The sequence below is a fragment of the Lepeophtheirus salmonis genome, chromosome 3 (genome assembly GCF_016086655.4).
Source record: "Lepeophtheirus salmonis chromosome 3, UVic_Lsal_1.4, whole genome shotgun sequence".
NCBI lineage: Eukaryota > Metazoa > Arthropoda > Copepoda > Siphonostomatoida > Caligidae > Lepeophtheirus > Lepeophtheirus salmonis.
In genome coordinates, this window is record NC_052133.2 from 48,984,334 (window position 1) to 49,002,943 (window position 18,610).

Consider the following 18,610-nt stretch of genomic DNA (forward strand, 5'->3'; position numbering starts at 1 on the left):
GTCGGTACCGTACATCAAATTGGAAATTCTAGCAAGCCCGATTACATGATGGTATAACCTTGTATTTCTATTAATCTTGTTCCTCGGGAATTAAATAATAATGACAACCGCTGATGAAAAGAAAATTAATTCTTCAGATTACCAATCCCAAAAAAACGGGCGAGCTAAAAATACACCAAATTTTGTCATTATTTATAACTCATTAATAAATCTTTGTATTACATGAGGACACGCACTTTATACTTCGATGTTCACTCCCTAAGAATGAAAAAATAATACAACAGCTTTGGAAAATTAAAAAAAAACACTGTTTTGATTGCCAACAATGAAAAAAGCTAGCACACTAAGAAATTATTAGGATTTACAACGAAAGTTTTTAAACTGTAAGTACTTTCAGTATGTAGAACAAAATAAATACAAAATGGTAACCATGACAATTTAAATAATGTTTTACAAGGAGAGCAGCTTAGCTGTCATGACATTTTATTATGTTAGCAGCTGTTAACTATGCGAGAAAGGAAAAAACACAAATCCCCCTGCGTATTTATTATTTTAATCGTTACGTTTCGTCTTTTATAAGTACAGACACATGTAGTAACTTTCTACTTGGATATCCTCTCCTCAATAATTAGAGAAAAATAGTAATCGCTTTGGAAAATAAAAACACTGTTCAGGCTGCTAACTATAACCAAACTCCCGGTTTGGATAAATTTGAAGACGCTCTCCAAAAACGTATCATCTCCTAAGCCTATGCTTAGAGTTGTATAAAATATGACCTCTTATGTCAAATTGTAAAAACTAAGAAGAAGTCCAATTTCTGTTCAAAAATTCAAATTACTCCATGGCATCATTGATCTTGTCACATTTCATACTGTTTTTTAACATCATGATCGTTTCAAATAATGTTCGGTTTTGCTGCGATACTAGCATCGTACATTTGCAAACAAGTCCTGCCGGACGTTAAACAGTCCTTATATACATAATCAAATGATACCAGTAGTTACTAAGGCAGTTGTTTATATAACATCATTAATTGTAATATTAGTATATTCTTTTTGATATAGATGGCGTTTTAGATGAGACTTCAATATAGCAAATTTCCTTCTGGAGGGGGTTGGGGAATTCCCGGGTTAAGAGTCATCTATGAGTCACAAATAGACAGAGTTGTGTCAGTCCTTATATAATTCGTTCCCAACCAATCCAACTTGTCGGTTCCTGGTGACGTCATTGAGATTATTTTTCCTTTTGTTAATCATTCGGTTATACAATAAAATAAATTATCTAACTGTCTAAAAATATAATATTGCATTATAATGAAAAGATTAATATTCTTTGGGAGATATAACAATGTTCTTAATACATATCTCGTATATCTTATTTGGTTTAATAAACCATTAGAAAAAATTCCTAGGACCGGTCCTAAGACTGGACTAGATTGAATAAATAATGACTGAATCAACACTAAGGATAGACACTTAATATATTAGGTCGATTTTTGGTAACGCAATGGGCAAAATAGAACCATGACTCATTGCCCTATGGACTTTTCCTTATTGTCTGTATCGTTTGACTTAGAACCTTTAGATCAATTTTTACTCCATCAAAAAAGGACTTATTGCTATTTTATTTGCTTTATTAATTTATTTAAACTTTTTATTTCCTTATTTTAATGAAAAGTGTTTTTATTCTTATGCAACTTGGTTGTTTATGCCAGTGGTTCCTAAAGTCTGGGTTGCGGGCTATTATAGAGGTGTCATAAAAGGATTTCCAAAGAAAAATATAATTTAAATTATGTCATTAAAACTTTATTTTATCATCAGTCATCGGAAATGAAAGATGCGCGTATTTAACTTTTATGAGACCAAACACTAAATAAAAGATTTTGATTATAAAAAACGTGACGAATTATGGATTTATGTGATGAATGAGTACTCACTGCTCGATGAAGCAGCTTTAGATTTACTTAACCATTTGGCTCAACTTATTTATGTGAGAAGACCTTTTCCGAATGCACTTAATTTATATCAAAAATAAATACAGATCGTGGCTTAACGTCAAGTATGATCTTTGAGTTGTTGCGTCCAAAATTAAACATAGAATATATCTGCTTTACTCAATACAGAGTGCACATCCGTCAAATTAAGACTTTGATTCGTTTATAAACCTATTTGCACATCCATAGCCTGTATTGTTATTTGTTTGTGACTTTCAATTTTAACTTTATTTATCTCAAAAAGAGTATGTAAATATGCATATATTGCTGATTTAATATTTACAATATATTCGATTATTGCTTTGTTATATTTTTTTTTTTTCAATATACGTAGAACAATTTTTTTTACTTTTGATCAATACAGTCAAATAACTAATATTATCTGCTTCAGTGTTAATTATATGACCTCCAAGTCATCGATTTTCATTAAATACACTCCAAATTTTATATTCATCACTCAGTGAGAGGTGTAAGGGTCGCACATTGTCTAGTCACATATTTTAAGGGTTGAACTCACTGATTAAGGCCATCAAAATGACCTGCATTAACAATGTTGACGTCACAGGAAAACGTTTAATATATACAACATATACTTTTCTTTATATGAAACCGGACATTTCATGACTGGTTATAAAAAAGTACCCGGACAATAAAAGAGAACAGTTGATCACTCTAATAAGTAGGCTAAATTTTTGAATAATAAGTAGATCATCTAGAAATATCAATAAACATATTTAGTTTGGCAATATCAGACAAATATTACTTTATCATTAAAAAATATGTCAATTTGTTCAAACAAATCCTATCCCTAAATCTCCCGCTGTTAATTTATTATCATACATTGTAAGATTAAATTCATTATATTAGTTAATTAAGTGAATGTTTTTGTTAGTGCACTCAAGCGTAAGGAAAAGAAAATAAGATGCCCTTAATTAATGGTTAAAATCCTTTATTTATGAGATCCTAGTTTGTTGGCAGAAATTAATTGCCTGGTTTAATTAATTCATCACATGAATCATGATGCGTTAAGCAACGGAGTGGAAAAAAACAAATAAAAAATTACATCTGACGTAAGGCCTCAAGTAAGAAGCAGCTTATATTTAATATTAAATTAAGGAGTGGATCCTTTAATATAAATTCACGTGTTATAGTATACATGTATAGATTGTGTACAAGTTGCAATTTTGTACAAGTTGCAATCAAAAAATGATATGTATATTTTTAGATGAAGGATTTACAGTACTTGGGATGAGGATCATGCAAACATTGAATAGGGTGTAATTTTGGGATATTTTAATTGATCCAAATGGAACGATAGTATCAGTTAATAATCGGTCATTATTATCTAATTAGATAGATCAATGCTGTAATTAAATAATGCTTCTAGAGACTGAGAAATGGCAACTTGTACAATTTGCTTATACAAGTTGCAACTTATGCACAACATACATACGTCATAGGTTCTTGCTGTTTTGGCATATCAATTAACTCATTCTCATCTGCCTGGTTACTAGCTGTCGTTCTTTCCTTTTTATTTTCTCTCTCTAGCTCTCTTTAATTCTAGCTAGCTCTTTAAAAACCATTTCTTACAATTAATAGCAGCTTTTGCTGACAGCGAAGGGAGCAGTAGTGACGTCAATTGTTCATTCAAAGAGGAGGAGAGCTGAGAAGCAGAAATGTCAGTGAATGGGAACGGACACCGCCTCACAGCTACGCTGCAAAGGAGACCACAAGACCTCACATCCAAGGAATGGAGAGACGCCATATCCTCTGCAAAGGCTGAAAATGTGGAAAGTGCGGCCAACTCTATGGACTCCATTCCGAATTCCCCTTCATTGAGCCCCATTCTCATTTCCTTTCTCTCCAGTGGATCTCGACGACTTCGTGAGGCTTCTTCTGTTGCATTGGCACATATTGGTCTATCTGGAGGGGGTGAAGTACTTCAAAAACAGTGTGTTTTGGAACAGTTACTACGACAAATTCGGAAGGATGTGGATGAAGAAGAGAAAGGGGCTTATTTCTACGCTATTTATCATTTACTTGGGGTTATTCCTCCGAGTCAGCCTTTACTCCTTGTAAGCTCCGTCCCTCCCTCTATCCATTCATTCCTTTTAACGTACTCTATCTAATAGAAAACCCCAACTTTTGGGGCTTCATCACGTACCATATGTACATACTTCCCTTTTGATAAAAGCGCACTTAAATTGAAGAGAAGGTCACTTATCTACATCCTTTCCTTTTTCATAATGAAGGATGAATCAATTCTGGGACATCTTCATTACTAATGTAATCTTATAAAGACAGGCAAATCCGGAAAAGTGTAGCATTTCGATTTCTATGAAAATATTTTCCATATTTCTGAAGTGCCATATCCAATTTCATTATTATTAAATTGTATACATATTGAGTCTATAAAATCAGCCATCTTTCTGTATATTTGCTAATTCAGTTTAGCAAATAGTATAAGTGAATTTGGACTCAATATTAATAGGGCTGATAAATATTACTACTGAAAAAATTATTAGGGACTCGAGACCCTGCTAAATAATACTAGTAGATATGCTGCTTGAATTGGATATGATGGATTTAGAAAGGAAATACATTTATGGTAGTTTTATGCTTTAAAAATTATTTGTGAATTTAAAGAATTTTCCATGTTGATATTTTGAGAATTAATAACCTCATTAAATATCATTAAAAGTTGCTCTTATTCAGAAAGTTTATATTAATATTACACTTATGGAGTAAATAATATTTTTTCTAAAATATGATATTAGATAATGATTATAGAATTTTGCTCATATTCATATTTTATTTTACAACTAATGAATACTAATACTTATTGTATTTTTTTTCTTATAGGAATTGACTACATATTGTGTACATAACTTGAGTCTTAGATCTCCAGTAGAGCTTTTCTGGGTAGCATACGCTCTTTCATCATATGGATCCGTTATTGATGAATTAACTCCCATCATACCTTCCGTCTTTGAGGTTCTACTCTATGAAATATTTCAAAAATCCGATCCTCGCCCATTAGTAAAAATTGTGACACCTTTAGTGAGACTCTTGGGAAATCTCTGTGCATCAGGGGATACTCCTAGTTTATCTGTTCTGCAAGAACCTGACTTACCAGCTGTTCTCACCACACTCCTATCCACAAATTATCTGCATCTTGTAAAAGAGACTTTATGGTTTTTTGGGAATTTAGTGAATAATGACTCTGTGCTTATTCAAGAAGAATTAATCGAATTAGATTTAATTGATAAAATGGAATATCATGTTATTCAGGGCGTTAAAAAAATAATGCCGTTTCATTGAGTTGAACACATATACACTTCTCTCTAGTCCTCGTTTCTATACTTTTGAGCTATTTTATGCATGCACGTATTCATCCATGATAATTAAATAATAAAAAAAGCTGTGATACTAAATTTCATTAATAAAATGCTATAATGATCCATTTTATTTTTACTCTTTTCAGGATGACAAGGCTATTCTCGTTACTAGTCCTTTATAAAGCCGATAGTGCTGATGTATTAAAATCCGCCTACGATCTCTCAAGTTTTAGTTTTTTTCAACGCTCGTCTGTCCAAGAATTCATCACATTTACTTCAAAAATTCTTGCTGAGCGTACTTCGAACAATTCTCGCCAATCTGTCAAAGAGGCTGAATATATGTGTCACGTATTCGTAAGAGAAGATGGTCTAACTGCAGTATGTCTCTCAGACTACGAATATCCTACGCGTGTGGCCCATACTCTACTAACCAAAATTCTCGAAGATTTTTCTGCCCAAGTTCCACGAAGTGAATGGTCTGGTCGCAAAGAAGTATCCGGATTTAATGGTCCTTTGGACGTTCACTTGAAAAAATTCCAAGTTCCTGAGCAAGCCGACTCCATGTCTCGTCTTCAAAACGAATTGGATGAAACTAAAATAATTTTGCATGGCACTATTGAGTCCGTATTGGATCGAGGAGAGAAATTGGATGATCTTATTCAGAAGAGTGAAGGACTCTCAATGCATTCCAAGGCTTTCTATAAGTCTGCCAGGAAGACTAATTCATGTTGTTCAAGTTGGGGATAAATTATTTAGATATATTGCTTGCATTTGATATTGTATTATTTTATAAAGAATATTTTGTTTAATTTTATTATTCGATAATAGAAATTGGATATCATACAAATTGAAAAGGGGTATATGTATATATATACACTCACACAAACAGAATTATTTGAAAACAATGGCATCGAGCATAGCTCCTAAGCACTGAACAATGTTACGGGTCATGAGAACATCCACTTTTTCTTCTAAATGACGCTTGGGATCTTGTTTCCCCACGTTCTTGATAGCCAATTCCTGTGCACTCATTTTTTCTTCTTCTTCAAGAGCTTTATCGTAGTTTTTGGCAAGGTTGACCATATCTTTGACGGTTTCCTGGTTTTGAGTGCCGTGCTGATGGTAGTCTGTAAGAGTGAGACCGTCAATCCATGACTTTTTGTTCAGATTCATGAGCATTCGCTGCTCAAGTTCGTTTTTGCGATAATTGATGGAGATGGAGTAGTAGTGGCGATTGAGGCCGTGGATAAGGGCTTGGATCGAGGGTTTAGTCAGATGTCCAAGAACGGAGGTGGTTTGTCGTGGGTCTGTGTTGATGGCCACGATGTTGGGATGGATGAGTCTGAAGGCGTCAATCACCACTTTCCCTTTCACGGACTGAATGGGATCCACAACCACAGCCACGGCGCGTTCGCTCAAGGCTTCGAAACTCTGTTGCGTGTTGATGTCCACTCCCGAGAGCCAGCACCCAAAGCCGGGATGTGAGTGATACCAACCCACCACCATCTCTGGACGCCCCGTGGCGCGGAGCATCTCCAACATTCGAGCCTGGAATACGGGGTCCACGGCTTCTACGGATACACCCGTTCCGGATTGAGGCATGGCAAACACGTCAAAGACACGCACTGTGTACTCATCCACAAACTCCCCCAACATGAGTCCCATCACCTCCATGGGCACACCGGCTCGACCGTGCTTCAACATCTTCAGGAGGGCCAAGGAAGAGATGTAGACCTGCTCCGCAGTGTCCACCACGGGCACATCCGTATTCCCTCCTGCTCCTGCACCAGAAGAACTCGTTAACCGGAGCAAACGATCCATTTTTTATTCAGCCTCAAGAATCTACTTTCAAAATTCCCGACTACGAATTTGAGAATGATCTAAGCATAAAACAGATTCTTCTCTCTTTCTAGTCTACAACTCTCTATTTCCATCTCTTTTTCTTTCCCTTCCTTTCCCAACTCTAGTCACGAAACCTCGCAGTCATAACAATACTTGCTCTGTCATTCTGCATACCGGGTGTTGCATGGAAATTATAATCTCAATCAAATATATATTTCTATCAATCTTATGTTGTAGATACAAAATTAACTAGTATAATAGAAAAATATTTTTCTCTAAATATTCCACTTTTCTAATCACATCGTTACCTTTATTATATCATGCAAGTCTTATTCTATTTATAAAGTCATTTGATGGAGTTTAATCAAGATTTATTGGAAATGAGTCTATTTTATGGGAGTAAAAATTTCAAATTTGTGCTTCAATTATGATGCAATTTGTAAAGTTAGTGAAAATTATTTTTAAAGCGGTGGATTGTCCTTGATTAAATCCCTTGAAAATAGTGAAACTATATTTTAGAGATCTGGGTAATCTATAATCAATTTAAATCCACAATATGTGATATTCACCTATATATATTATCTAAGACAGTGGTTCTCAAATTTGGGTTCTTGGAGACCCTCCAAGGGCTACTTGAAATTTCGAGAGAATATTTTACAAGCGGTACATAACTCAGGAGCGTCTGCAGGATACAGCCCCCCCCAAATTAAAGAATTTTTGTTTGGTACTAAAAAAAATTTATGTTTGATTTTTTTTTCCTAAAAATTTTATAATTTCTGAACGGCTGTGGATTTTGATTTTTTTTTCCCAAAAAAACTTTACTTTTTGAGAGTGGATATGGTTTTTTGAAATTTTTTTGACAATAGCAATGGATTTTTGATATTTTTTTCCAAAAAATTTAATATTTTGAAATTTCTTTCCACAAAATTTTAATTTTTTGATTTTTTTTTTTTAATCCCAAAAACCAAGCCCCCTCCAAAATAGAATCAGGTGAACGCCCTTGTTACTGAAACTAAAAATGTTTTGTACTGTAAAGGGACCACTTGGGTTAAATAAATATTTTACAAGTCGTACATTACTAAAAAAAAAAGCTTGAGAATCCTGATCTAAGATATATTATAAAATGAAGAAACATTGTTAAAATACTTTTTCTTAACACAACCATATGAGATAAGATTAAATATCTAATGTAAATCCTGGAGAACTAGCATTAATAAAATGCATACTTCACGAATGCAGTTCTTTGGCTTTCCAATGATGCCTTAAACAATTTTTTACACTTCGAGACTGTTGTTGCTATATATAAGGATTTAAATACAGGGGAATCGGGATCCGACGTACGTTTTTATTCAATACATGATTAACAGACAATTTCTTGAAAATAAAAATTCCTTAACTATTTGATCACATAACTAACTTTGTAAAGTTGGATCGTGCTTTGAGGTGAAAGTTGGGCAGGAAATCAGATTTGAATTTCATATTATCATAACTCTTACTGTAGATCAAATTAAGCCCTGATATTTAAAACTTAAGATAATTGCATATATATCTAACTCTATTTCTAATTTAATTCAAATCTGTGAGAAAGGGTGTCCACGATGATTAAAAATTTCATGGATTTGCTCATAATATTAGATGAACAAATTTATTGCTTTTGGAACGTTTTTAAGCAAAATGACTGAAATATTTTCCTTAGTACTTAAGTTATACTTTTGAATAAAGTATTAGTACTCTGGTTTCATAAATACTTGCAAAATAAATGCAAGGATACTATTTTATTTGACTGTTTTAAGGGTATTTTTGTCCCCCCTCGTCAAGCTATTTTTATTTGTTGCAATCATGATTGCTTCTCAAAATATGAACCCATTTATTTTTTGCCATTTTAGAAAAAAAATTGTATTATTTATGAAAAGTAAATATATGTTAAAAAAAGTTTCATTTTGAACTTGTTTTTGTAAATAGCTTGTTTTGGGTCATGTAAGACCCTTTGGCGATTTAATGCGAGACAAGAACATTCTTTCTCTTAACAAAAAAAAGAGAAATATAGATCTTGTTTTAGTAAATATGTATGGATATAGCAAGATGTGTCTGTCTGTCTATACCTTATTTTTGAATGTGCGCTTAATATCTTGGAACTGTGTGACTCCTTGAGCTAAGAAATAACAATGTAGGAGCGAGCGTGTGTAGCTAAAGCTCTGCGTGTCATATAAAAAAGGGGAATTCATATTTATAGAATTAATGCTGTTTGTCGACGTCTAATAACTCCGAGCAAAGCAGATCACTCTCGCTAGTTATTGATAAAATTAATTTGTTTCCATTCCAATTCTAAAATATGAACCATTTTCACAAAGTATTTTGGTCATCTTTTGACAAATCTGGAATCCCGCAACCTGCCAACATATTTAATGATGTCTTCCCCAATAACAATAATGAAGCAAAATTTTGCGAAAAATAAAAGTCGAATGAGTTTTTATAACAGTTCCTTCTATTAAAATAACAAAACTTATAAATATAAATGAAATAACCAGTAATTGATTAGAATATTAAGTACCGAATTCTTATACTGGTACACAGAAAGTCTCACTAAACACATGAACAGTACATAGTTAATAATACGTTTAATGCAGAAGTACATAAACAAAGATTATGTATGAGGTTGATTCCATCATCAGAAAGAGAGAAAGAGAGAGGTACTCGTACTAATAAAAAACGATGCGACGATAAAAATTAATACTTGTTAAAGTACATAAATAAATATGCATTAATTTATTATAAACTAGCGTCCACCATATCCTCCTCCGCCTCCCCAGTAGGAATTACCAGGATAGCCCTGATTTGAGTTATTGGACCATTTGCTGTTTCCTCCTTGATTCCAGCCACTAGAGGAGGAATTCGAGTTATTCCAACCACTTGATGGGTTAGAGTTCCAACCGCTTGATGGGTTAGAGTTGGAGTTGTTCCAACCATTACCACTCCCACCCCCGGAGGAATTCGAATTCCAATGGCCATGTCCGCCACCACCACCACCACCATGGTTACCTCCACCGTTTCCACCACTAGAGAAACCCTGTAAAAATAATTATGAGTCGGTAGAATTCTTTATTAATAGTTGCAACTGCTACTATTAAAAGCTAGTGTCGGTCTTGGCGTAAGCGAGGCCTTGTACAAAGATAGATGTGTGGCCCATATTTACAAAAATATAAATACTTAACCTATTTGAAACAGTTAAGTAATACTTCATAACTGAACGTAGGTGGTCTAATAAGTTCCCGACCTAACAAAGATACAAGACATTTTTTGTGTCTCCATGTAGCTCTACACACTTCTCTAAGTGATGCTCCCATCTTAGTAACCCGTCCAAATAGTACTGGGCCTTTTTCTCTGTAAAATAATTGTTCACGAGACACTTTGTTTTCAACTCAATTACTCCAAGTTAGATTGATCTATTTGCGTCAAATTTTAATACAACAAGCCATTATATGTCTGCTACTGTTTGAATCTATTAAAAGGTACCACTTTCAAAAACAAATATTTAATGACAGCTCGTTACTCAATTTTGCCGTTTTATCAAAAACAACCACCTCAACTCACTCAAACGACTGCTACATAACAACCGGCCATCCAAAATGGGTGTAACTTTTGTTGAGTTTGAGATGCTAGATCTTCACGTTGAGGTTGGAAACTTTTCAGATCACCCTCGTATATAGAAAATAAAATGAAGGGCCTTTTCTTTTATTTAAATGACCTTCCCTTAGCCCAAAAAACAGACTCATACTATACGTAGATAAGGGATTCAAACCTGGTGATTGAGGGGTTGGTGATTCCTGTTATTTCCTTGACTTCCACCCCATGACTGTTGATGGTGGTTTTGGTGGTTTTGATGGTTTTGATTTCCTTGATTCCAATGACCCCATCCTGTTGGTCTATTGGGTTGTTGCCATTGACTCCAAGGAGCAGAGTCTTGACCTCCCCAATTTGATCTTCCGTTTTTGCCAAATTTGACCTGATTACGATTTCCTCTATTATATTGCATAGGTCCTCTAGGGTGCATGAATCCTCTCATAGGGGGTGGTGGCGGGGCATGAGGCCCACCACCTCCACGGCGAAAGTTATTTCCTCTCATAAACATACGCCCATTAGATGGCCCTCCTCGGAAACCGCTGCCACCACGAGCTCCAAAATTTCTTCCTCCTCTACGATTTCTCATCATGGAACGTCCACGACGGAAATTATTGCCTCGGGCTCTCTTAGCCTTATTTTCTACTTTTTTACCGAAGCCTTTTTCTTTGGCATCCTACAAATTCCACATTAAACATTCGGCTTTTAATAAGCAATATGTTTGCAATAATACCTTATTATATTCTTCAATTAATTTTTGAGCTTCTTCTCTCTGAAGACTTGCAAAAATAATTTCCTTAAAGGGTGAAACAATTTCCTTTGTTTCCTCTTCTCCTGAGGCATTCTTGGTTGTTATTTTAGTGCCACCCTCAACAGGGAGTGAAAAGTTAGCTAGATAGACGAATAGAAATAAAATTTAATTGAAAATGAAAAAATAGATATATATATATTTATTTATTTGCTTTCGAATTCAGTCAGAGAAGAACCTGTATCAATCCAATTTACGCATTCAAACTTGCTGTTGGTATTGCAAAGACCAAATTTAATTATCTATTTTCAATATTTTTTTAAAAGAGCTCAATAAGAACAGAGAAGTAAGCAGTGCAGTATTACAATTTCATTGAAAAAAACCCTTCAGTGATTCATACAGATTCTACTGTGCTAGAAGGAATTACACGAAAATACTTGTTAGTGGAAATATAAATATAACTGCTTAACTTGGCCAAAATGAGAAAAGAAACATTTTACTCATTCCTAAAGTGGCACAAAAATGGAACTATTTCCCACCCCCAAATAATCTAATTATATGTACTTCAACTACCCCCAGTATTTCCAGTGAAATTTTATAAAGATTTAGCAATAATTTTATATAAAAAAATGAAATCTTTAGAACATTTAAGTACAATTGTTGCCTTAAGTCGATACGACTTAGGGCTGCATTGGTTTAATACCTTTCATCTCCATAACAGCAGTGTCTGGAACGTCCTTGCTTTCAGCTTTTTCTTGAGCCTCTGCCCTGACCTTGTACTCCTCATCAGAGGGTACCATTACAACGGCCTTACGTATCATACCCTCGAACGGGCGAACTTTACGCTTTTGAGCGTTAGGGTAGACGTTGGTCTAAAAAAATAACAGAGTTTGGGACAACATACTTTGGTGATTAAACTGCTCAGCAACAATAATCACCAAATAGTTATAAATGTTGCTTAAAAGAAGATAATTATATAAATTGTTATTATAATAGTAGGTACAGACTGAGCATAAGCGTCAATCCATATACATTATCTATAAATTATATATATGTATATAAAGGGTAAATTATGAATAAATAATAAATATGTATTATAATATTGAAGATTTCCGCTTATCCGTTATCTTTGTCGTCTATGTATGCGACGGATTTTTGAGTTCTTCTAATATCCTCATCATCACATTATAACTCTTAAGACCATATAAATGTTCTATTCTAAGATGCAATAATGTGAGAGTGTGTGTTATTAACAAGACTCCCTTCAAACGCAATGCATACGATTAAATATCCGTTCAAGTTCCAACGGGAGTGTTTATCATTGTAAACAAACCAATTAAAATCATTAATGAACAGATACAAAAAAAAAACAAAAAAAAAATGAAAGAAAAAAATCCTATAATTTAAAACAATTGGTTCTTAACACATATGGGATTGAATAGTTAATTAATTAATGAATGATCGTGGATGAAGACTGAAAATTATTTATGTCAGGCTCCTCACCTGCAGAGCTTTTCAGACTTTACAATCATTTTACAGAACAAAATAACTTAATATGTATTGTGAATATGTTTACAATAGACGTAATTTCTGCTAATTTGAGGAATTACATACTATGGATAGATATTAAATAAATAATTAAAATCTGAAACTATAATATAATCTTCAAGGAAATTAATACAATTCAAACAAACTAAAGTAATACACTTGCCATTTGAAAAATATAAATTGTCATGTTAATAATGGAACAATGAAACATTAGAAAATATCAAATTTTAATTTTGAACTGTCTAAATTAAAATGAATAATATATAGCACATAGTATCAATCCCATACGAAGAAAAACCACGAAATATTTAATACACTTGAAATAAGACAACAATACCTGATCGATGATTATATTCCTTCGTCTTTGAGAAGCTAAACGAAGCCAATCTTGCAAACAGCGCGTACATTTCTGAATTAGAACATCCCTTCGTCCAGTATGACTCGTTCTACGACAGACACCATTCACCTGAAACACCAATAAGGGATTATTATGCCACGGAATTATTTGTTAATCACGATTAAGTAATTGTTCAATGATTAATTATGTACATACCTTCATCTTGTCAATAAGAGAAGTAGTACCAATAACATAGTATCTCTTGTCAGGATGTTCCTCGACATATTCAGAAACCCACTTAGATTTACCGGATCCAGGAAGACCAATCATCATTATCATCTCACATTCTTCTCTAGTAGCAATTCTAGCTGGTCCCTGTTCGCTATCTTTGGCATTAGATGGAAATTCATATTCCGCAAGAAGAGGAAACCAAGGCTCTTTTGGAGTTTCGTCCAAATTTTTGCCAAAGTTAACCTCAAACTTGACATTACGTGAGCTATATTCGGATGGGATATATATATAGAGAGAGAACATAACTAAAAGAAATAAGTCAGACTAGAGCATACCTAATATGAGGGAACAATGTTTTTCCCTCTAATTGAGACTTAGGAAAAGAAAATGCTTCGTCCAAAGTAGTTTCATTTTTCGTGAAGGTAATCTTTACATCATCAGATGTCAAATCTAAATAGGCTCCAATGACATCCCCTTTAACAAATTTCTCTCCATAGTCTTCAAAAGTACAATCCGTACCTAAATAATAGAAAGATTACAGTCCTTTTTATCGAGGCGCATTCATGGAGAAAAAGTATCATACCTTTTTTCCACTGCCACCATAAGAGAACGAATTTTTGGATTCGCCAAGTTGCATGCTGGGTTCATTTGTAGAGAAACCAAGGCGGAGTTCATGCAAATCCTTTTCATCCTCTAACCTAGATTGAGAAAGGGTAAATCATTATTAAAACTCCCTTGATATATAAGTGACTAATTTACTTTGAGTCCATATTATCAATCAACTTGACTTGGAATCCAATCTTCCCTTCATTAAATCCATGGGTGGCTTTAACACCAGCCCAAACGTAGCCCCATCCATCTTTAAAGAGTGGTTCAGCCTTTAAAAAGGATGCCTTTTCAATAAGGAGATTGAGATCTGAGTTGTACCAATCCAAGAGGCAAACACTTTGAGGGACGAGGGGCTCATCCTCTTGAATCACGAAGGGCTCATCCTCATTCATTTTTCTTTTAACTCCCCGACGTTGTTGGCGGTTCGAGCGTGGAGTCACTTCTTTTTTCTCTTCATTCTTCGAGTCGGAGGATTTCTTGACACTCTCAGATTCATTTTCATCTTTGGTTTCTTCCTTGATCCCTTCTTTCGTATCCGCGACATCCTCTTTGCTCCCGGCTTCTTCTTCCTTTTCTTCCTCTTCTTCTTCTTCTTCTTCTTCCTCCTCCTCCTCCTCTTCTTCCATGTCCTCTTCGTCTTCGTCTCCCTCTGCCTTAGCGGAGCCTTCGGGTTTCTTCACTTCCGTCTTGACGGTCGTGGTCGAGCCCTTGTTCTCTAAAATGGGAATCAATTCAAACAATATAAGAATCAGGTGGAGGTGAAAGAATGGAGAATCCTTAAGACTGAGTATCAAGTACCTTCACTCTGAATCGCTTCTTTGAGACGAACTACAAGGATGGGTTTAGTACCTTTGGGGTCTAATCCCCGATTTGTCAATTCTGAACGTAGTTCCGCAACCTTCAATTTCTCAATTTCCATCCTGAAAAGTTCGTAGAAGACCCAGTTCCAAATAATTAATCCACGGGTTGATTTCTTTAATTACGTATCGGATGTGGATATGTTTTCTACGAAGAGTCACAAACTGATTTCCTCCCGCAGGTAAGTCCCTTTTTGTTTTCCCTTCTCGGCTAAGAAATGAAAACAAAGATGGCGGCGAATATGACGCTTTATTAGCATTCACAGCTAGGATTATTAGTTTCTTTCCTTTTCTAGCTCTCTCCCTCCCTCCCTCATTTTCTTTCCTCCTATTTTCTCCACCCAAACCACAGAGCCATTCTCTGCCATACACACTCCTCCCCTTCCCCTCCTATATATTACTATATATATTTACTATGAATTATGATGCCCAAACTTACTATTGATATTTCTAGTCACTAGTGATGGGGAAAAGACTCGGTTCACAAAATAATCAACCCGATTCTTTATAAATGGCTCAATCCTTCTTTTCTAATATTAAGTCCGTAACTAACTAAATTTGTAGCATTTGCTATAACTCAACAAATTAAAATAATTGACTCTATTTGTTGAATAATTCAAAATTTCAATTTCTTAAATGGAAAAATTTGATTGCATTTTTGAAACTAATTTATCAAATTTGTAACTATTTCAGTAAAGACAATCTTTTTATAATTTATCTTAGACCAACTCACATACTTTCAAATGCCTGAGTTTCCTATTCTGTATGTCAGTAATTACTTGCCTAGTTTGAAATGAATAAATCCGTCATGAGCGACACATCGCTACAAGTTACTTCATACTCCTACGTACAATAAAATAATTATTTTACTTCATGCGGTATTATTATAATATGTCGGAAGAAGAAAGTCGCTTCCCCCTTCCTTCTCTCCATTCATTTGTCAATATGTACCTCTACTGTCTATGAACTAGTTTTTCAATTCCTTGTTCAGTTTCTTCTATTTTCTGGAATATTGTTTTTTTTTGTATAAGGATATCCTCCTAAGCATTAGGTACAGTTTTTAAGACAGACTTTCTAATAATTATGGAGAAACAACTAGGCAACAAAATATTTGAATTATGAATAAAATATGTTTAGTGAATATTATTTCAAAATAATCTTGCGAACTCAGTTCAAAAGAATACTAAAGGTTTTAAATTTGTCATAATTTATCGATTGATAAAACGCTAAAATTTTCACACAAAGGGACCATGCAAAAGGGGGCTATAACACCTGTATTTTATGAGAATTTACAGTTATACTGGAGCAAAAAAATTAATTTACTTAATTACCGTTATTGGAGTTACTTTCAAAAACGGTACGCGGTTGTGTAATCCTGGATTACACAAGAGTAATCCATGAAATAAATCTTATAATAACTCTTTTTTAGCAACTTTCCCTCCGAAAAAAAGAAGAATTTTTAGTATTTACCATAAACACCTAAAGTTAATTTGATGTAAGATGTCTTCAAATCTATTACAGCTTAGCCATATGCACAGTTTGCAGGGAGGGGCAGACCAGGGGAGCCAGGCCCTCTTGATCCCCGAGATTTAGTTTACAAACATACATACGATAAATATTATATACCTTGTAAGTAAATAAAAATTATTTGCCCCCCTTTATATAAATTTCAAACTCTTGACAACCCCCCGATTAGTATAGTTTTCAAATTCTGCCTATGACCTTATTGCATCCTTTATAATGCCTGTTTCTCTCTTCCAATATAATTTTTATTTGTATATTTGGCAAATTCTGATAACAGAAGATAACTAGTATTTTATTTTTGTGGTGACATTCAATATTGTATTCCTTTGTTTAATAACATTTTCAATGAAATCGTCAACAACGAAGAGTCTGACTGTATCGTATTCAGAATTAGTACAAGATATTTCCTGACTATTAATAATGAAGAGGGGGAGATTTAGATATTATTTGATTGGTATTATAAATATTTGTGGTCCATAAAATTGGAGGGTCCCCCCTTTTGCCTTATTTAGACTTCTCCGCAAATTAAAGTCAGAAGCATCCGAATCAATTTCTAATAAATGTATGCTATGCTCATCGTGGATATGGAGAAACGTATCACCCGAATCTAATTCATCTCAATCAATGTTATCTAAGATGTTAAGACGCTCAGAGGGTTTTTGAATTATAAGAGAAAAATGAAGTACAATGGTTAGTGATGTAAATCGTGTATATTTTTTAGGTAGCCCGTTTTTTTCTGTAATCTGATGAATTACTTTTCTTTTGTTTAGCTGCCGTCATTATTATTTAACTCCTGAGTAGTGAACTTTTTTTGCACATTTATGAGTTAAATTGAGTTATCATACACATTTTTATAAGCATTTTAATGAGCTTAGTAATTAGATCGTCCAAAGACTTATGACGTAAATGACACTATGATGCAACATTAAAATGTATTGCTTATAAACTCGTAAAGAATGTAGAAAATGCATGTAACTATGAATTAGTAAATGATTAACATTCGTTTTAGCTATTCATTGATTTAAAAAAATGAAAACAACAATGTAATTATCATTTTCGGACATTTTGAACGCATTTTATTGCAAATAAATCTATTTTTATTCATTAGTAGATCCATTTATAATTCAAAGTTGGATCTATGTATTTTGTTACGGCATAATTTATACCTGGAATGCGAACTCTTTTTTCCTTTCCTTTTTAAGCCTATTAAGGGTTATTTATCTATTTATAGAAAAGTTATGAAATTAAAGAGAGAATTGAATTAAAAAAATCACATAATGAATGCCTTTAGGCAGTGGTTCTCAAACATTTTACATTGTGTACCACCTGAGGAAATATAAAGATCTCTAAAAATGTATTTGGAAGTGAGGTGGGGAGGTTATTGTATCATGTATCACGTCATAGTCAGACAATCTTACACTTTTTTATGGAAATATTATACATAGACTAGTGTTGTGTCAGGTCTTAAATAGGAACGAGGATCGCGCTCCAGTCCAGTCCCATTTATCGGTCCTTAAAGAAGGTAAAATCGATACCTCGTGACGTCATTGAGGGTATTTTCCTCTTTTTTAAATTATTCCCCGTAATAAAATCAACTATATAACTAAGTATGTTCGTATTATAATGAAAAAAGGAATATTTTTTGCAAGATATGTGTAATAATCTTAATACGATATCTTATTTGGCTTAATAAATCATCGACACTTTTATAAAAAATTTCAAGGATCGGTCCCAAGGACTGATAGGGCCTTTCCTGAGACTACACTGGACCGAATAAATAAGGACTGACACATTACTAACTTAGGCCTAAAAAAGGGGGGCAATGGCCCTTACGGTTCCGACTCCAGATATCTCGTGTACTACCATTATGTCTGAAAGAATAAAGAAAAATAAACAATACGATGAAGCAACGAACCCCTTTGTATTAAGCGTTACAAAGGACAATATCTCAAATTTCCCCTTAAT

General features: G+C 34.0%; 4 protein-coding genes across 4 annotated transcripts; 2 read left to right on the plus strand and 2 right to left on the minus strand.

The window, feature by feature from the left end:
- The first annotated feature begins 2,884 nt into the window (after window positions 1-2,884).
- Window positions 2,885-6,178, plus strand: Ykt6 (YKT6 v-SNARE). Its single transcript, XM_040709475.2, has 2 exons — window positions 2,885-3,075; window positions 5,478-6,178. The coding sequence occupies exon 2, from the start codon at window positions 5,479-5,481 to the stop codon at window positions 6,076-6,078; it is 600 nt and encodes a 199-aa protein (XP_040565409.1). The 5' UTR covers window positions 2,885-3,075; window position 5,478; the 3' UTR covers window positions 6,079-6,178.
- Window positions 3,608-5,477, plus strand: LOC121115267 (uncharacterized). Its single transcript, XM_040709473.2, has 2 exons — window positions 3,608-4,068; window positions 4,856-5,477. The coding sequence occupies exons 1-2, from the start codon at window positions 3,670-3,672 to the stop codon at window positions 5,312-5,314; spliced, it is 858 nt and encodes a 285-aa protein (XP_040565407.1). The 5' UTR covers window positions 3,608-3,669; the 3' UTR covers window positions 5,315-5,477.
- On the minus strand, window positions 6,129-7,152 carry Rpn11 (regulatory particle non-ATPase 11). Its single transcript, XM_040709472.2, has one exon. It carries the CDS (start codon window positions 7,150-7,152, stop codon window positions 6,223-6,225), a length of 930 nt encoding a protein of 309 aa, XP_040565406.1. The 3' UTR covers window positions 6,129-6,222.
- Window positions 7,153-9,640: 2,488 nt separating this feature from the next.
- LOC121115269 (uncharacterized) lies at window positions 9,641-15,353 on the minus strand. The gene is made up of 10 exons (XM_040709476.2): window positions 15,063-15,353; window positions 14,415-14,979; window positions 14,240-14,353; window positions 13,991-14,176; window positions 13,641-13,920; window positions 13,425-13,553; window positions 12,243-12,411; window positions 11,525-11,682; window positions 10,973-11,467; window positions 9,641-10,240 (listed from the first exon to the last, which is right to left on the minus strand). The coding sequence occupies exons 1-10, from the start codon at window positions 15,181-15,183 to the stop codon at window positions 9,950-9,952; spliced, it is 2,508 nt and encodes an 835-aa protein (XP_040565410.1). The 5' UTR covers window positions 15,184-15,353; the 3' UTR covers window positions 9,641-9,949.
- Window positions 15,354-18,610: the final 3,257 nt, after the last annotated feature.